Genomic DNA, 21486 nt, shown 5'->3' with positions numbered 1-21486 from the left:
GTAGTACTGTCTTAACACTGGTTCAGCAACACCTCCAACAAAGTGATCCTACCTCCTTTTATACCTCTGCCTATATCTTCATCACATGGTCTCTTGGTCTAACTGTACGTAAATCAATGCTTTCCATACCTTCTTTCTGTCTACTTCAATTACATACTTTTGTAAACTCTTCTCTCTTGTAATGCTAACCAGTCCCTCCAAGGCACCCCACCAGGCTTCTTTAACCTCCTTTTCCCATTGGCCATGGAGCCAGTTTCCTGCCAGGCTGCAGGCTTTATTTCCTGTTTGTCCTGGCGCAGGGAGAAACATGTCCAGGGAGATCAACTGCTATGGCCGCTGCCAGCTGTGAGCACTTGGCACTGTTTGGCATGCCAAGTCAGGTTACACCTCCAGAGACTGAGTGCGGGCGCATACATGCACAGACATGTACACATGCACTAAAACACACAACCAACACATGCACGCAAGTCCTGCCATCTGCCCTCTACATCTATGGGCCACAAGGTAATGTGATGTAAGATGATAAACGAGCTAGTTTAGCCTGATGTAATCATAAAGTGCGTGTGTGTGCGCCTGTGAGTGCATGTCCCTCTGTGCAGACAGCAATTGGCAATAAAAAGTAGTTCTGTTTGACAACCCTCTGTTGGTTTGGATTAATCACAAGCAAACCTGAGTTGCAGACCACCAGAGAGTGAGTCTGCCATTGGTTTTAACAAGATTTAACCTTCCAAACCTCATAAGATCACTGGAAGTGGGGCAGCCATTACTTATAATTTACAGCAGTATTTCAAGTTAAATCTAATGAATGAAATGACTTACGATACCAACACCAAATCAAAAACATTCCACAATCCAGTTTCCACCTTCAGAATGACACCCAAGTGACACAGTCGAGACCTGACACTTGAAAATGAGACACATTTTGCTGTTGAGATGTCGATTACTTCCACCTTCTTGCACCTCTGACAATCCAGATCCCATCACCAAGGTGCCTGAACAAAAGCAAGAAGTGATTTTATCACCATGCCACACTTTTGTAATGACACCATTGCTAATGGGAGCTGAATATTTTGTTGACTGGTGGCATTCACACTGTTGGATAACAAGTGAGTCAACCCTGGTATCAGCGACACATTGGGGGCACAGACACATACACACACAGATGTACAGGTAAAATGGAGGTGAGGCATTATGAGAATACAATTAGAGGAGTGTGCAACTTTACATATGCAGTTAGGAAAAAAGACAGCTGGAAGTGAAGCATGGTGGCAATATGAGAGTGTGGAGATGGAAATGGAACACATGTGAAAATATTACCCTTCTCTTAAAATCAACCCTTTCATTTCCATGAATATTTCAGGGTTGTAGAACTAAAGAACTTCCAATCTAACATCTCGGTCAGTTTATAAAAAGCACCCAAAGATTCATAGTTCTTATAAATTACAAGGTTTATATCCCAAAGAACACCATGAAGCTTTCTCGTTGAAAGTCTTGAACTTCAGCCTCACTTTTGATAAGAAAGCTTCAGGCCATAAAATCTACACCATCACTCCAAAAATGTTCTCATCTGCCACTATCTGCACGACAAGCTGCGTGTCCATACATCAAACAGCAGGCCTCCCAGCTGTTGGCAAGATAATGTAAGTCCTTGACATCAAATGGAATACAGCTATTAATACCATATCTGCCTATGTGCAGACACATAATGATCCACTCGCCCCCAGCTAGCATGGTGACTTGTCTGAAAAATCTCAATGTAGTCAGCGTTGGTAAGGCGACCACATCGCAATAACTGTTGATACTGCTGCCAATACCTCTATTCTCACTAGATTTCTCCCTGTCACCACACCTCCCAGCACCCTCTGGGGTGTTTAAACAGCACAGATGTGAAATGTGATACACCATTTGCACAGCTGGTAACATATTTTTGCTGATGTGTAACCATGGCAATTCTAAGGAGATGCAGCATTGACTGGTATGACAATTATTGCAGTTTTCCTCAATAGTGTTCTAATTTCACAAAGATAGCACACACAAGGTGATTGGTGGGTGGCGGCAGTGGTTGGGGCTGGTAACCAAAAGTGCAAATCCAGTGGTCCCTTTTCCTTGAATAGAAGTACATGCGCAGTCACACTGTACCCACTATGATCAAGTGAGACATTATTTTTGAAAAGCTAGTCCAGTCAGCAATTCCTTCAGTTAACCATCTGTCAATACTCTCAATGTACCAATCCTTGAGAAGCCAAAAATGATGAGTTGCATTCCAGCAATCGTTGCTCACATTTAAACACAAGTCACATAGGATGTCAAATCCACTCAAGGCATGGTAAATGTGCCTGACTAATGTACGAGACACATTTGGGAGCTGAAGGAAAGTTGTGCGAGTGAAAGATCAGTCCATTAAGTCATTAGTGTGTGTAATCTGCCAGCTTAGTTAGGAAGAAAGAAAACATTAGGGGAACACTAATAAGCAGACATTATGAACTGCTGCAGACACATTTAAACAAACTGGCAGTCGACAGGCAGAGTGGCGAAAGAGAAACTACATGACATAATCTTGTGCATACATGAATGTTTTTGTGGAAATAAGAATGTGGTTTGCATGTGTATGCACATTTGTAAGTGTCCATATTGTTTGTACTCTAAGTGAGGGATAATGTCTGAGACATGCCTGCAAATCTAAAATGTGCATATGTCTGTGTTTTGTGCCTAAAAACAAGCACATGTAAAAAGCCACGATGCAACCCAAAATGGCACACTGCATTGGTGCAACTGCGCAGTGAGACGACTATTTCAATTGCCTCCAATTGCATCAGGTCAAACAGAATGTCTCTCGCTGGTGACAGAGTGATAAAACAGACACTTTTTTACCCCAAATAATAAAGCTGATGGAAAGAACGACGAGACCATGAGAGAACTAAACCTTCTTGGTCAGGACAGCTTCAATTTATGTCTTTTTATAGTCAAGAAATTAACTTAATCTAAAAATATTCAATAACCCCTGCAATTTTTCACACAAGATAAATCATTTTTTGACAGAACTATTTCTCTGGATCAGTTCAGAACTCTATTTCTTTTTATCAGGAGCAATGAGAGATTTTCTGGTAATATGGGGAAATAATATCAGGCTGGATGCAGATGAAAACACAGCTATAGATTTTCACATTGATATATCCTGTTGTCAAGCTCTGATGATGCCTACATGCATTCAATAGACAATAAACTACTGCAGGCCACAGCATGTGAGGCTGGTTCAAAAAATACAATTTAAAAACAATAAGATACATGAGGCAAACCCATTGCAAATCGCTCTGACATGGTTCAGTAATACTTTCCATGTTTTACTGTCTATACAGTAAAATATGGTCTGTTTATAGGTAAAATGTAGGTCTGTTTGACTGACCAGGAATTTAATTCTAATATTATATATTTTAAATCTGATACATTTCAATTTTAGAAAACCAAAATTGACCAAAATGACCAAGAAAACTTAGTCAGTATGGTCAATGTTGCTGTCACACAAGTTTGGGTGACAGTGCTGTCATGCAGAAGCATTGGCAACATTTAAAATATGCAAACATTAGACAATGCAAAAATAAAGTTATACTGAAATACTATGCAGGATTGTAATCCTCTGTTCTTATTTATTTTAAATAAAAACTTAAAATAAATAAATGTAAAATAAAACTAATTATTGCCATAACACAAAATCAATATTTACATCATGTCAGGGGACTGCATCCAGTCCAAATGGACAAGACAATAAATAGCATTAACGTTAGCACAAAACTAGTAAACAACTTTGATTGCTTGCTGCTAACATATTAATTGTAACTATATTATGTGGTAACAAAATAAAATCCTCAACAAAGCAAAGTGTCAGGTGGCATGAGCGCAGTAGCATTTGACATCTAAAGGAACCAAAACCAACATCTAACAAGGCACATACAGTATGTACAGTTTGATTGTGGTGTTGTCTACGTCTGTAGACCCGACTGACTTCAGTCAATAACAAGGCAGTCAGACTGCAACATCCCACGACACCCCTGAATTCAACATTTTAGCCTGACCTACACATTTTTGTGCCTCTGGTTTCCTGAAAATGTTGTTTTTTGTTTTGTGATTATATCTCATCAGGTTCCAAAGATGTGTACCTAAAAAGGTATACAGTGCGCTGTTGTTCTTCGCGGTTAATGTGTTTCAGGAACCACACACGATTAACAAATTCCGCGATAGAGTGACAAACTATTTATGTTAGTATTTACAGTAATTTCAATGTTTAAGGTATTTATCTCATTATCATCCCCTTTGCCGCCCAAGTAATGTGCTTTTTCTTCCATCTTTCTATCTGCAACGGTTGTGAAGATATTTGGTGGACGGACGGACGGGCGGACACACAAACACTGACAATTACAATACATCAGCGCTTCATGGGGTGTAAATAGCAAACTATATAATTTCCAGATACTTATCACATTTGTCATTCTTATCAGATTAATCAACTGTCCTTTGGAATAACCGGCAGAATATTCAACAACTGAACATGAGAAAACAGAAACAATGGAAAACTGGACATTATACAATACATTAATAATCAGTTACAAATAAAGTAGTGTATGAATAAAAACTATTCCTAGAATAAGAACAAGAATGTGAATATTAAGTGCCACCAACCTTCGAATGCCTAAATTAGAACGATGTGCAGTGTATTTCACATATTTCAGGGAAATGAAAGAAAGCCATTTATAAAGGCGGGAGTGGAGACAGACAGACGGAGGGTCAAAACTGCACAGCTGATTAAATTTCTGCCAGTTCAAATGCTATTACTTAACCTCAGAAACACGGTGATTGTGTTCTAAACCCAATAAAGGAATAGAGATTGAGAAAAAGCTAAAGCCAGAGGGAAGACTAAAAGAGGCATTGCCAAATAAGACTGGACAAATAATCTCAGACTCAGATTTCTCAGAAAATAATTGTTACTTGCCAAATGATTAAAGCAGGAGAAAATAAAGGCAGCAATAGAAGCCGTAAAACAAAGGAGAGGACAGTATTCCTACTGGATATCAGCAGCTGTGCTTGTGCAATCACTAAGCAGCTCATTACAGCTAATAACAACTGTTAATCAGAAGGCAGGGAATACGAGGCTCAACCAATGTTGGCTGGACCATCGACGAGGAAAGTGGCCGATATTTGTTAACTGTCCACTGACCAAGATCCAATCCACAGATTGCTCAATCTATAGAGCAACAAACAAGCAGATGGATGGATACAAATATGGAGATAGGAAGAAGCAGCTCTTCCCATTATTTACCTGGACTGTAGCAGCCCACCAAATTCTAGACTAATTTATCTGACAACAGTTTATAATGAAGCAAAAAGATCTATAGATGAATTGTGCTGGTAGAGCATTTATCCACGTGTCTGTCTTAATAACCTGGTTGAACGAGATTGCTTTCAGTTTGTCTGTTGTTTTGGAAACATAAACACAACAATTCATATTTATTTCTTAACAAAGCAACAATTTTCATAAACTGCAGGTCAGGATAAATACTAGTTGTACTGAGTACAACTATTATGCTGAGTGACTGCAGCACTTTCAAAATAGAAGTTGGTTGTATAGAAGTTTTTTCAGACCAAAAGTGTTTTCAGAGCAAACCTCATGATGGCTCCCACGTGTTGGTCAGTGCTCAGAAAGGTGAATAAAACACCAACTTACAATAACTACTGTTACTGACAATAGAACAGGCACTTGGCCTTTCTATCAGCACACACATGGAGTCAACCATTATTATAACTGTTCAGCACTGTCATCCCCTGATGTGGAGATGCAATTGAAATACAAATGAGTGCAGCATAGCACTGCACGGCAGAACACAGTGTGCCAGTGGACAAACAACAAGTCCAAGAGATATGAGGGACAGGAAGAGAATAAATCACAGATCAGTGCTTAGAGGAACAAAACCAAAGCCAAAGGTAAAACATAAAACATGAAATTTAGGTTGAATATTGTCAATTAATGATATCTGAATATACAGTATATAGACTGGGTTTCTAGGTTCTCTCAGTTTACATTTCGGTTACCTGCCGGTCTGACGAGCTTCAGCTCTGCTCCTCAGCAGTCTTTGTGTACTGTCTGCATGTGCGTTAGCTCACTCCACCAGTCCATAGCCCGTGCTTTTGTGTGTGGTCTTACACTCCTGCAGGCATTTCATCACAGCTCACTGACAGTGTGTTTCCATCTTCCAAGCACTGTCCCTAGGTGCTCCACAAAGCCAGCCTATCTGCAGTGTTACACACCACCTCACATAGCGACAACACAGAAGGAGCAAAGCATGCATCTCTCTGTGTGTATATGTTAGTGTATAAGTGGTCCTTCGAACTTGACTTTGATGAGAAGACATCCAGCAGAGCTCCCCTTGTTCTCCGGAATTGCACAAAGTGTGCTTTTAAATAGTAAACCGTACCTCTGGTACATTAGCAGTATTTAGGCTGTCTGTCACAGTGGCCAACCTGTCAGCCTAACACATGAAAGCCAGCTGCCCTTATTGTTAGCAAAGCATACTGATGAAAGGGAAAAGGCATTTTGTACTTGCATGTATGTAAAATGGACTGTATTTTACATACATTATTAACAGCAGAAGAACAAAATTAAAAAATACTGAGACAGGAACTGTGAACACAGACAGTGCATATGTGTCTTCATCAAATTAAAGACTGTTATTTATAAATATATTCATTACTAAATGTAATGTAATTACAGGTGGGAAATTAAGGCATGAAAATAGAACTGAAATGAAATCCCACCAGAAACAGCACACTTGAAACCTATAACAACCAAAAGCTATTGTGAGCTAACACACAAATAAAATACACTATGTACAAAATGGTACATGAGGCACATTTCTGCCCAAAGACATGCACATACATAGCAAGTGAACCCAATGAAAGGTCAGTCAGTGTCGCTTACAATTTTGTTCTGCCAGAACAATGGCATTTGGATTATTTATGTTGTTACATAGAAAATACACCTTTTAAATTCAATGTTATATCTGATAAAATGAGTCATGGTACCAGGACAGACATTCTCTTCTTGTAAAGTCAACCTGAGGTTCATTGTACAACTTAAACATGAACACATAAAAGATGCAATTCAAAATTAAACATTAGAGTAAACCCCTAAATGCGATATTGGCAGAATATGTATGACTGACAAGTTTTGTATCTCTCACAAATGATCTATTCCTAGAATTGAATAAAACTTTAAGACCTTAAGAAAATGATAACTATCACTTGAATACCCACTTTCATGAGCAAAAGGACACTTTTATTAAACAATTCTACCTCTGCCTCCAGTTGATAGGACAACTTCCCTGCCCTTTTATCTGCGTTTGCTTCTCACTAAGTGATACCAGTTGACTTGTAAAAACGACTAAGACTTTTCAAGTCTATTTCTTAGTAATTCACGTTGCCATTTGGAGTTTAACCTATGTTGCACTAAAACTCATTTGAATTTTAAAATATACTTAACCAAGTCCATTTAAGGTTTGTCCTCATCCTTCTTTCCTCAGAGGTTCCTGCTCACTGAACACATTATCCTACTTCTACGAGGACGACAACACATGTCAGCACAAATGTACAAAGTGCATTTGGGTATTGAGGAACTAAGAACACTTCTGCCAATTAAAAAAATATATATATATCTTCTGGAGTGCTGCATTTGTTAGTGCAAAAAAATGGCTTTAAGAGCAACTTGAGCAGAAAACACATTTCTTCATTTGTAAATGAATTGACTGTACTTGTGTACAGCTGATAACACACGCTGCCAGTATTTGTCACTTTAGCACACTAACTGGCAGTTAGATGCAAAGAAAGATAGACTTATTGGCTAATTTGTTAAATGTACTCTTAAAAAGTCGTCATTAAACACTGACTGCGCTATAAGTTTAATCACACCCATAAATTTTAAATAGCCTGTACTGCAGGTACTATTGCCACTGATTATTTACATCTAAAGTAAGTCATATCTGACCAAATATTCACCTTTTTGCTCTGCTTTACTGTAAACAAACTTTTAGGAGAAAACTGGCTACTGCTGTTTGTCAAGTAGGTTTGCTTTTCTTCCTGATTCTTCAACTACCCAATAATCAAAGAAAAAAAACACGCTTCACGGTGAGAGGAGTTGACAACAAAACATTCAGATTGACTATCACTCTTTCAACCATAGTGTATATTTCACACTCTTGGTTGAGTATTTAATCAGACAGATAAACTGAATATTTTAGAAGTACTGCTTTCACAGTGGTGAACATTCTCAGCACAAAGCCAATTGCTGAATTTGTCATGAAATCCTAGCAACAGTGAAGCAGTTGGTAACCACTTTCTGCCTGCTATGACAAATCCAGTTTTACAGCACAGGACGGTCATCAGTTACCCCCGGCTATTTGTCGCATAGTTGATTAGGAGGAAAGTCTGCCCAGCTCAGTTGTTTCCTGACAACATGGGGGTAGTTCCTAAGATGGCAATTTTCCTCCTTTTGAAAATGTTACCTTTCTTTAGTTCTTTGTCTGTCTCAGCCACTCACTATGTTCTCATTCTTCTGAATTTTTGAGTCTGTCGTAAAACAAAAGCAAAAGACTCTCTAAATAATCTTTATCTTTAACATGAGGGAGGCCTTATAGATCACCTGTAATCTATAAGGCGATCTATAACACCTCCCTTATAGATCGCCTTTTCATTTGGATTAACAGTTATTAATGAAAGTTGGTTTAGGAGATAAAGGAGCGGAGTGTTGTGAAGATGATTGGTTAAGAGGTCAAGCCATCACACCACATTGCATCATCCCAATGTAAATGAAGGGTATGACGGCTGAACAACCATTGCTATGTCAGATCAAGGCTGTTGAACAGAGTCAGAGAACAGAGTCAGAGAATTTCAAAAGAAAAACAAAGATGCATATAAAGAGAAGGATGAGAAGAGTAGAACTACGGGAGAACAACTAAACGTATGCAGACATCAAACTTTTTTAGAAATTTTTCCTTAATATTTTCCCCATCTTTTTTCTCAGGACACAGCCTATCAAGACTATCATGCACACTTTGAGAGTAAATCAATTAACTCTCTTATGAACGACAAGTAGTACAATGCCAAGAGAAAAGGAATGAGAAAAATCATAGTACAGGAATGATGAGCGACGCATCCTGGCTCTCTGTTACTTTTGAAGCACAAAGCGAAAATCATTACTAATATTTTAGGGAATGCACCCCGTTTTTCCTGATAATAGAATGTTGCAAACAAAAATATGTGTTAAGTCATGCAAATCAATGAAATAAAATCTTGCTGTCAATGAAAAAAGAACCTGCATGTCTCTATTTTCTACTTTGTATGCCGACAGCGTCAATCATCATGACATTACATTCGCAGCAAGATCAGTCATTGCTTCAACAATTCCAACACACAGGATGCCAAATGAAATATATCTGTATGGACACTAGCCAGAAAAATCACCTTTAGCAGATTCTGTGGGAATTAATGTGACTGATGACAGAAAAAGCTTCATTATCAAAGTCAAAGAAATAAACCACTGATTTGATCGTTTCAATTTAGCAGACTACTCTGTTAGAATTGTGTAACTACGACTGTCTTTGGAGTCTGACTGTTTTTCCAACAGATGTGTCAACCGATAAAAAAGTATTTATTTCTGGGCACGATAGTCAGTATTCATTACAAATTTCTTCTTTTAGATTTGGTCTTGTTAATAAGTCCAACGAAAAAAGTGTTATTTCACAAAATCATGAGTCAATTTCCAAGAGATGACTCTCATTGATTTGCAAAGGAAGATTACACTTACATTTCTAAAAATATCTTTTTAAATATGTACAAGGGATTGTGCAGCACGGTGGCGCAGTGGTTAACGCTGTCACCACACAGCAAGACGGTTCCTGGTTCAAGTCCCACTCTGTGCAGAGTTTGCATGTTCTCCCCCGTGTCTGCATTGTGTTCTCTCTGGGTTCTCTAGCTTTCTCACACTTCAAAAAAAGATAGAGGTAGTTCCAGCACCCCACGACCCATGACAGCAGATGAAGCAGGTATAGAAAATGGATTGAAGGTACTAGGGACTCACTGAGACTCATAATGTTGAAACTCAAAATTTCACACAACATTGAGCACAACGCTGACAAGAAATATTTTATTCAGGATGGATTAAACAACTGCAAACACCTTAAATCTAAAGTGTTGATCATGTTCCTAATCAGTGAACTGGCTCACATTTTCAGATACTTGGCTGCTGCACAAATCAACAAGGTCATAAAGTTTTTCTACATATATACACATTTGAAAATGAAATACAAAGAACATTAAAAGGAAGAAAACTCTTAAAAGTTTAGCTCTGGCTTTTCAGGTGCTTTGTGATTTAATTTAGCTCTGCAAAACAAAAGCTAATGTTGACCTTTTTTGCTGTAGGCTGATACAATCCACTGTCTCACCACTTCACTTCTCATTTTGTTGAACAGTGTTTAGGCCAATGATGAGACCATTGTTCCCCAATGTGTGAACTATCAAGGCCATAACAACAGCCAGTGTTGTTCCCATTAAACAGACATTTACAGGGAGAACTTTGTGCAGGAAAGAAATGCATAGGGCTTTTCAGCTCTATATAAACATAGGGTGTTACAAATATAAATGGACACAAACAAACACACACGGAGAGCTGAACAGGCCCACAATCGTATATACTGTATATATAAAATCATCGTCAAGATGACCATCGTGTATGTGCGTGTGTGTGTGTCTGTGTTATTAGGTCAAAACTTTTTAAATAGCTGCTAAATCAATCTATCATCTGTCTTGTATAAATCAGTTTTTGTCATTTGAAGGAAGATGTTAAAAAGGACACAAATATTACGTATTATTAACTCTCGCGTTTTATTCTCCAGCCTTTTCAGCCCTTAATGTTGATTCAGTAGACAATGACGAAAAGAAGTTCCTGATATATAAGACTTAATGGATACCAAAAGAGAGTTGAAATTGAATATTCAGTTTGGCGAAAAAGAAATAAAACTGTTCAGTTTTCTCTTTGCTGTGCAAACAAGCAGTTCTGTACTAATGAGTACACCATATCAGATTGAACAGTTGATCTGGTGACCTTTCAAGCTTTCAAATGTAATTTCTACTTATTTCTCCTAAATTCAAGTGATTTTCCAAACAACCTGTTTAGGAAGCCTATTGAGATTACTGTTAAATGTGTAGGAGTCATGACTATAGTTTCAATCAAAACATTTTGTGTAAAAATTAAAATCCCTCATGTTCTATAAAAGTAAATCTATCAAAAAATGTTGATTATAATTATGTTTGTAAAATTTTTGTAAGAAAGTTTCTAAAGCCTTAGTGTATAATGGTTAAGAACATAAAGATCATTGTTTCCAATAAACAAACATGTTTCTTGAGTGTGACACATCAGTGTTTGACCTTATTCAGAAAAGAGTACCGAGATTGAAAGACAGTTCAGGTACCTGAACTACAAACCGACAGCTACTATGAACTCGAGCTTGGATTAGTGTTACAACAAAATGTCACCACTGTACATAGTCGAGGTGTAAAAATAACTTGTTATATCAACGTTTAAAGGAATTAATTCGGGCTTTGTACTTTCACGACAGACTAATAAGGTCATACACAACAAGTGGGATTGAAATAAAGAAGAAAGAATTGCATGCTGTAAAAGAGAAAGGTGTGTAAGAATAAAAAACAAAACATTACAGCACAACAACATACAGTATCGTAAGCTTTGTAGTCATCCACAGGAGAACAGAATTAGACCCAAGAAAGAGGCGAAACTCTTGTCTTCTATCTGTATCAGAAAGTAAGAATGCGAATAATAACACAACACATCTGAAGCATCATGTAAGGGACCAGTCCAGCATGTTTGAAGGTTTGCTGCCTGTGTTTGTTGTTCAAAACTCATCAGTGCATGGAGATGCAAAGAACAAACCGCAGACTGATGCCTTGAAGATCTGACAAGAGCAAGACTCACCCACGTAGGAAGCCAAGAGGAGAAACAAATGTAGAAAGAGGAAGGGGATTAATAAACAAGACAATGAAAGTACTCGAACGGTAGAAGAAATAAAACACTGGGAAATATAATGAGGTCAAGGATTGGAATAAAATGAAGACAAATGAGTCAAGTGGGTCATTGCTTCATACATCAAGGTGTTTTGAGGGTGTGCATGTTATATGTAATATCAGCAATTATTCTGATGAATGAATAACACATGTAGAAAATCTAGCGGCTTCACTATATTGCTAATTTTTAGTGGGTAGTCCTGTGACACCGTACGCGCATACTATTGGCTGACAGCATCCTGAAGCGTGCTGCATCCCGAGTCTCACGAAACGTAGCTCACTTCCGTGGGACACAAAGTAACGAGGGATACTGTACTGAAAAAGATATATGGTGTGAAACAAACTAAACAAAAAATGGTAATTTGTTAATATTTTGTGCATATCAGAAATACGGACAAAGACAACATGTTTACGTTTTTACAACATGTCTATAGACTTCTTGGATTTTTGTAAATATAAAGTATGTTTATTTGTGACAGGGAAAAACTCCTGTCACAAATAAACACACTGGCATGGAAGTAATTTTGCAGTAAAAACACAAGAATTCTGATCTGACTGTTGTCAGATTAGCAGGAGTTGGATGCTTAGCTGCTCTCGGACCACATATGGATTTAAAGTGGAGTACCAAACTGCTCAGTGAAATAACACATTCTCAAGAAATATTGCACAAAATAAAGCTGGAAGGCTGTAGGGAGGACTGGTACAACCCCACACTCCTAGAGGTTAGAGTATAATAGCTTATAGTCATCACATTCTAGCAGTTAACCCAGAGTTCTTACATAAACGGCACTCACAAGCACATCTACAGATCTAAATTGAGGTACAGATATGGGTAGAAAAGCAGACAAATATAAAGAAAATGAAGGGAAAAGAGGGGATACAGGAACTCTCAAGTTGGAAATTTGTGAAAAGAAAAATCTTCTAAAGTGATTCCAGTTGATTTTCTATAACCTTATCTAACAAACACATGAGTCTTGTAAATACATAAGATGCAACTCTTCATTGCGGAGCACAGCACTTGCAATTAATGAGGGCTACAAAAACACAACTTTTTATTCCATGAATAGCACATTCCACAAGCAATGACAGACTTTTCAAGTGAGAGGGAGATGGAGAAAGATGGATACAGATGGCGCTTACCGATGTACTCAAAGACGTAGACGACGAAGAATGGCGTGACCAGGTCATTGATGCCCTGCACGTAGCCGCTGGCTGGGTGTCGGATGGCCCAGATAAACAGGATCCGCTCAAAAATCTTATGTGTAAGCAAACACACAAATATATTAATATCAGGTTTTTGTATCACACAAACACATTACAATTGGAAAAAAATATATACTATAAATAACTATACTACACTATAAATAACCTTTGTGGTAAGTCATCTTGAACTAATCAATTCCCTCACAAAAGACACAGCAATGATGAAGCTGAACCTTAAGTGCACTGACAACTTTTGGTGGTTCTTCGACAACCATGAAAATAGTTGAAATTAATCAAAATTTGTAAATTTTGGAGACAGAGTGAGGTCTGAGAAGGTGGCAGTAAAAATCAGGATAGCCTATCTTGTGAGGAGGAAGGCAGTGGAAGGCTTATGAAATTATCTGCTCTGGAACATAATATTTTAAGTTATAACTAAATAACAGATCATCATGGACAGAACATTTGCGGGGTCTCTTTTATGACATGTAAGAACTCTTTGTATTCTTCACCATAACAGAGGAATAATTTTAAAGTGGGTCTCTTTTTTAAGTTTGCGTACTTTGTTTCACTTTCTGAAAATTATGACCTGGTTTCGCCAGTTAACCAGGTATCCCATAAAATAGTTTGTTTTTAGTTGATAGCTGGCCTCCTTTCCATGAAAAGACGCAGTCTGCCTATAGTGCATGACTTGTGAAAAAAAGTCATCAAGCGCAACCGCTCAAAAAAAATCTGATGACCCTGAGTCACAGGATCATGATTCTTGGAAGGAGACACTGCTGTTGATCTTTTATTCTAATGTTTTATTTTTTAATGTTTGGAGTCAAAAGAGTTAGCTCATTTATATTTGAGAGAAAACAGAAATCTCGAACCCTAATGTCTTCAAAACATCATTCTTCCCCAAAGCAGTCTACATGGATGAAAACAATAGAGACAAGAAAATATAAGTATGTCTGAGTTTTAGTTGAAGTCCCATCTATATTAAAGCTGGTATTTACTGTCCAAATATGTGTAAGATCAGTCTTAAATCTGTTCTGAAATCTTTTATGGAAGTTCAGACAGCAAAATGACAGTAGAAAGTTGATTTGCAAGAGATCTGAGAAATGAACCATTTTTCTTTCAGCACAGAACAACACCTTGATTTTTTCTGCAGTTTTTTCTCCAATGCAGCAAAGCCAACTTTGAACTTTGTTCTCTTCTGATGTCAGTCTCCTCCCCCTCTCACCTTTGTTCATTCACTTTGTCCCTGTCTCTGGTTCTTCCCCCTCTTGATTCAATCTCCTCCTCATCCTCCTCCTTCTCTCTCCATGATACTCAATATTTCTTTGTAAGGCAAACACTTCAATCTTCATTATGGGCAGCTGTTTAATGCTGTCAGGCACGTTGAATGAGAGTGGGCTTGATGTTTGACTTGAAGCTCCCAAAAATGCTCACTCACACATACTTTCTCATGCCTTACACCCATCAAAGGTTTTCTTAATTTTCAGGTATATGTCATGTTTCTGTCAGTTTCTAAATAACCTCATATCTCATTGTTTCATGGGGAAAAACATGTCTGTGGCAACTTCGATTTTTAAACCATTTCATTTTTATTTTAAGTATTTCAATCACAGTTAAGACAGTAAGAGAGATTGGAAAGATGCAACTGTGTCTGGCTTTCCCCCACATTTTCTTCTCCCCACATTTTCTTCTCAAATGTCTTTTGCCGTCTCCACACATCACACTCCCTCTTCCCAAATCAAAGCTCATCTATCAAACAGGGAAAGATGCAGCTGCCGGCAGGGGGAGTGGGTAATGGGACTTTCTTTTCATGATACCTCAAAAGCTGACTCATACTGGCACCTACACATAGAAGCACTTTTAGTGAACCCTGTGCACATACACACTAACCTACCCACACCCAGTTTACTGTGGTGTGTTTGTATGTGAAAGGCAGTAAACAAAGATACAGAGAATCATCACGACTCAAACAGGAACCACATACTGTCAGCAGGTTTAAACAAGATACGGTCAATTACATTCTGGTGAATTTCATAAATCCCCCAGTAACTTCATAATTTTGTAATAACAAGATGAATCTTTAGGACAGAAAATTGGTTTCAACATCAAATTAGTCCCATTACCCTGAGGCCCACAATAAAAGGTAATCTGATACGACAAAAAAGTCAAAGAGCTTTTGAACTTTTGAACACAGTATTAAAAAGAACTTGAAGCTCAATCATGCTTTCAAAGCATTCATCAGCACAGAATAAATTGCAACCTAGATGCCTATTCCTTAGTCATACACTGAAAAATCATTAGATGAGCTTTATAAATGAAAAAGAAAATCAGATTTTCTAAATGTGAAATCAGTGATGTCTACCAATAAATCGTGCTGTCAGCCACTGCTGATTATTTGGTGGGAAAATTCAACTCTTTTCACCTTAGTAACTTCTAATTATAATCATATCTTCACATATCTATCTATCTATATATATATCTATATATATATATATATATATATATATATATATATATATATGTATATATATATATATATACACACTGTATATATTTATGAAGATATATGAAGAGTTATAGATATATATAGATATAAAGCTTGCTGCGTGACATAAGAATACAGTAGGCGTAACAGAATAAATGTCTGCTGTTCCTGTGGAATGATTTCCCTCCTTTCCTTCTTGAGTCGTACAAGACAGAGGGTCATGAAAGGTGGCACTGCCTGAGGCACAGTGTGGCTCAGCGTGAACTAGTCTGTGTATCGGTGTATCGTCATCTATACCTGTCTATATATCCAAATCTTTTCCCTTGCTTACATGAATTTTATAATATTGTTTAATCCTACAGAACTGTTTGTGAGTTTGCTCACACCTGTGTGGTGTGCACACAAAAGACAGTCCATAAACCCCAGCCACTTCATAAATGCAGCTCATGAGGGAATTTTTCCACCAAATGTTCATCTTTCTGCTTCTCAGGTTAAGTCTACACAAGACAAGTCCAGTCAGAAGCACATTTAGATAAGTTCACCCCAATTAAATGAATATAATCAAGTTAATTTCTATGTTGAGTTGTTTGGGGATGAACCGATCAAGCTAAAATCTGCTGAGGCAATGTTTCACACCATACCAGATACAGATTTTTTGCATCACATTTACATTTTTGAGAACTTAAGTAGTATTCTTACCCCAAACTACTCACAATGACTTAACAGCTATGAATTCCAATAAAGTCTGACTTTCTGGGTGCTTTCCTAACGGGGACAAACTTCTTCTGATAATTACTGTAATCTTATCTAACAATGAAAATAGCTTTGAGATAATTGGTTCTAATACTGCTCAATAACTGCATCGAACTTGAATTTTGGACCTCTTTGTACATGCTTGCTGTCTCAATTGCTTGCAGGTTCTACTTTTACCTGCTTTGTTGGTGCTGCAGGACTCTTGGAATTTTCCCTTGTGGGACTAATAAAGGAATATCTCATCTCATTCCACCTCCACCAAACCCATCCCATCCCATTGCATCTTAATAAACACAGCAAATGCTTCAGTACATTCAGTAGAAAAATGCACATCAAAGACAGAGTCATGACCCTGCCGAAAGGATGAGTATATGTATCTGATCACATGCAAATATCTTTTGAGAGTGTGTGCCCATGCACGCCATGCAGTGCGTCACAGCGAGGGTTTTTTCCTCCTGAAAGTCTGAGCCGATTCAGCTTTATGACTATACTAATGTGACACCAACTGATGCCATTAACACACACATTACTGTCAGCATTAACGTTTTTGAACTAATAAATGCAATTTAAGTGACTATGATTTACATTTATTTTTAAACATCACCCAAGTAAGTATACTCAAGTGTGCTGTATTTCTCAAGACTTCAGATATTGGTGAGGTTACCACACATTATCTGCCCAGAGTTGAAGGGAAAAACCCTGCTATGTGAGACAGTGTGTGCAACGCAGTGAAAACAAGGGAGGGTGGGGGGAGCAGGGAGGCGGGGGGGTGTCTCTCACCTCTTGGACAGAAGCTTGTTGAAAAAGAGGAATAAGAGGATTAGTTCTCGGTATGTCAATGTGAATCTGCAGAGGGAGAAAGAGAGAAAGAAAACAAACACTGAAGCAACGAGCAGGTTAGAATACATCTTGCCAATTCCGGCAGGGATGGATGGAGGGAGAGAGAGAGACAGAGAGAGAGAAAAAGAGAGAGAGAGAGAGAGAGAAAGAGCAAGTTAGTGGATCGGTAACCTTGATTGGAGATATACGGGGTTTGGAGTGGTCTGAAATGGAGGCAGAGGTGGTCTTGAATGAATGTTTAATGAGACGCATCTGTGAAACAATGTTCTTGGGAACACATCTGCATGTGTTTTTTGAACCACGCTCACACCATTTCAGAGTGTCTGCCCCGCAGAACAATACGACAGGCAGGCAAATTCATCAGAATGGAGCCAGATGGATGCAGGACAGCAGCTGGAGACGAACCAACTGAAACAGTCCAGACTGGACTGGCTGAGAGAGTGTGTGGCTGTAGCACTGGGGACTGAGCGATATTCACAACCTTGTCTGCGCTATCCACCTTACCTCTGTGACCTTTGGCTGAAGCACCAAACACTCAGGATTCATCCTAGGAATGTCTATGTGGATCTGACAGCAACATGGAAGAGAAAGGCGTTAGACACACATTTGTTTACACTTGCCAATGTAGAAGCCCTCTTCTTACACCAGTCTTTAGTATCACACATATAAAATTGTTGGTCAGCACTCAGAAAGGAGCACATTCAAACTTTAACTCTAGAATTTTAAATCGTGGTCATTTTCTTACAACTGCGTTTATTCTGACTTAAGTGAAAAACCCTTAGTTGTGGTGTAAGGTACAAGGGAAATATTGGTATTTATTCTTTGTAGCCTACAGCTACCAAATACACATTTCTGTTAGATCATCCTGACTGATGTAGACAAAGAGTGATTACAGCATTAGAGACAAGCTGATTGATAGCAAAACTCTCAAACATATTGTAGAATGCAATTCCTGTTGCAGAAGAGTACAAATGTCAATTGGACCCAGACTGAAAGCCTGGAATTTTACTTAATCAAGTAAATGAAAATGCACTGCAACGAATGCGGGTTGAGTGAATATTGAGTTGAATGACAATCAGTGTAATGACTGTGCATTTTGTACTGCTGATCCCAGTGGGGATCAAGAAAATACGGCCCTTTGGAAAGTATTCAGCTTGCTGTTCTAATATTTTATGGTAAAGTTCAAACCATCTCCATAAAACCATGTGTCTGCTTAATGGTCATAAGGACATACAACATAAAAATACAACGCCTGTACAAAAGAAGTACAAAAGATGCACTAAAAGTCTCAATAGATAGCAAGTAAGGGGATTTAGATGGGTGATATTTTTGTTGTTATTTCTGAATGTTTGAACAGGCCATCATGATGCCATGTTACAAAAGGCTCTGCCTCTGAGTATTTCTGCAGTGTAGCACTCACATATTTGTAATGCAGCTTGAACACCAGAGCTGAATCAGTGTTTCCAAACACACAACTGTGTTCTAAGCTACCAGGCCATTTCATATATTTTCTTATAGCTCAAAAAGTTTTTTTTTCCAACTCATTTTCTTTGGGGATGGAACAAAACCATAGCAGTGCTTCAAATATCTTACGGTGCAGCTGGGACTTCTACAATGGCTACATCAATTTGCCAATGCATACACATAAACACATACGAAGCGGCTGTTGAGGCAAGGTACAAACAGCAAACACATACATAAAAGAGACAGATGGATAGACACAAGAAAAGATAGGAACTACGGAGACAGATGGAGAGATTTAGACTGGCTGATGTGCCATCCCATATGGATAAAGACATAGCTAAATGTAATGCTTGCAAATATATCTATAGTCACTTAAAAAAAGTTACAAAAATAAATCTTCTGTCTACAATTTCAATGTTATACCAACATGTATAAACACATAATGATGGTGAAAGAGAAATAAATTCATTCTAAATGACTGCTCACTTCGTCAACACAAACGATGTTGGAACAAGCAGCGTTTGGCACAAAATGAGGCTTCAAGAAGCAATCCAAACAACCATCAAAACAAAAGTGTGGCAGCTTTCTGGCACAGTGCAGAGGAGATCAATGTAAAATCAGGGAGTATATGAGAAATGTGTATTTTTGCTATCAACAGCCCACTGATGTTTCTGCTTTCGACCTGAAATGAATGGAAAGTAGTCAAGTGTTATAATGGAGAGTAGGTAGGGGATGAGTGAGACTGATAAACACAGATGGAGGGTAAAAGTAGATATAACTTTCAAAGTCAAAGAAAAGTTCATTTAGGCAGCTCTCTTAAGCTCTGAATGGGGCTTGACACACTCCTACAATGTTAGCATGGACAGACAAAACACAATTCCTAGAGTATACAAGAGAAGAAGGAGGAAGGGACAGAAAAAGGATAAAACCAGTTCCAGTGGTCTCATCTACAGAATTGAATCCTGTCAAAAGACACTTTGACAGACGCACACCCAGATATGAAAAGCCAGATCTCTTGGATTTGTGTGGATGAAACACGTTAGTGAGAAGAAATTGTTGCTGAAAATTCTTCTAGATAGTCTTTCTCCTGTCTTTTACTTTGTGGAAATCAGACAGGTTGTCTTAAAAATTCAGATGTAGAAAAATGTACACTTTAAACACATTAAAAGGAAGAGCTCAAGAGTATTTGCATATACACTACCTGTCTATATGTGTCTTGATGGTGTTCATCATTGCGGGAGTCGTAGTATTGCTGGATGAAGCCAAAATATTCTTGTCTCTTCCTCTGTAGGACGCTGTCTCTCCTCTCCGCATTAGCTGGTAGGTAACCCTGGTATGGAAAAAAAGGAGAAAAGGTACAAAAACAATCGTTTTAGATGTTTTTATGACTCTGACACTGTGTTTTTCATCATCTAAATTAAATCAGTGAGTTTATGCTTTGATACCTTCCAGCTGTTTAACAAAACAACTCAAAAACAGGTTCATTCATTTCTATTTGCCAAAGTTAAGTCGGACAATCAATACAACTTTCATAACTGCAATAAATGTTTTGTTCTCTCACCGTGCAGACAGTTAACTTAGATAAGCCTCAAGTTTTGGACATTATATTTTACAGAATTGCTGAAAGGTGGATACTGCCTGTTGAGCTACTCTAATGAAATAGTAGGGTGTGCCCTCCAACAGACACTTCATCGCATGATGACGTGTCTGGGGGGCATTTGTGACCCCCGGGAACATGCACGGTGAGACTACCACTTGCTTTTTCATTGATGTAACAGAATAAAGTGTAATTGAACATCCGCTGCAGTGGGTGGCAGTGGCACTATCAAGCCACTGTATTGTTCCATTAAATGTAATTAACAGAGGTTGCGCAGGGAGTATTTACTCCTCTGCTATGGTATAGGGTGGTGTAGGGTTTTTTTCATCGAGCACAAACACACAGACACACAGACACACAGACACAGACACAGACACACACACACACACACACACACACACACACACACACACACACACAACTAGCATGAATGGCTCGTTGGTGTGTGTTTTCTTCTTTCTAGGGGGGCTTAACAGAAAACAATTGAGAAGCACTGAGCTAATCTCACAATGTCCTCGTAGCTACTGAACTGAGAACTGCAAGCAGCAATGACCTTTTTCCTAAATTCTCAGACAAAGAGTACAAAAACATTCAAGAAAAATGATAAAGCAAGTACTCCAAAAGGTATTTTAATTACAACCTCAATCTTCATAAGTGATCATTAAGATTGATAAAGTGCACATTAGAGTGACCTTGTACTGCAAAAACAAAAGCTCTATTCATATTATATATACATGATTCACAGATTTTACATATAAAATGAACTGAACATTCATGAAGATTTGAGTGTTGCAAATATTGCTATATTGTGCTGCTCTCAGGCCCATAATAAGTTGATCTAATTGAAAACAAACTAAAGCACAGGTCTATTCGTAACAAAAATTTGTGTGGTCCACATGGGACTCATTAATTCAGTTCTGTAGATGTTCAGTGAAGGTGTCTTTCAGTGTCTAAAGCACCAAAGTATTTTATTTCATGCTTCTGTCTGTTGCTTCTCTTTCAGTATATATTATTTAATGAATCTTCA

At 38.1% G+C, this 21486-nt stretch overlaps 1 protein-coding gene across 5 annotated transcripts in view; it reads right to left on the bottom strand.

The window, feature by feature from the left end:
• The window catches only part of tbc1d22a (TBC1 domain family, member 22a), a 108450-nt gene that overhangs the window by 59113 nt on the left and 27851 nt on the right, over positions 1-21486 (bottom strand). For 3 of the 5 annotated variants that reach the window (XM_068307418.1, XM_068307422.1, XM_068307421.1), the window contains exons 7-10: positions 20064-20192; positions 17903-17965; positions 17339-17404; positions 13261-13375 (exon numbers count right to left, since the gene is read on the bottom strand). In XM_068307418.1, coding sequence (XP_068163519.1) covers positions 13261-13375; positions 17339-17404; positions 17903-17965; positions 20064-20192 — 373 coding nt within the window. The remainder of the gene's footprint in view (positions 1-13260; positions 13376-17338; positions 17405-17902; positions 17966-20063; positions 20193-21486) is intronic. The other 2 variants (XM_068307420.1, XM_068307419.1) reach the window with 2 other exon arrangements.

The sequence above is a fragment of the Antennarius striatus genome, chromosome 22, assembly GCF_040054535.1.
Source record: "Antennarius striatus isolate MH-2024 chromosome 22, ASM4005453v1, whole genome shotgun sequence".
Classification (NCBI taxonomy): Eukaryota; Metazoa; Chordata; class Actinopteri; order Lophiiformes; family Antennariidae; genus Antennarius; species Antennarius striatus.
Note: the sequence above shows the minus strand (reverse complement) of the source record. Positions and strands in the feature narration are given on the sequence as shown.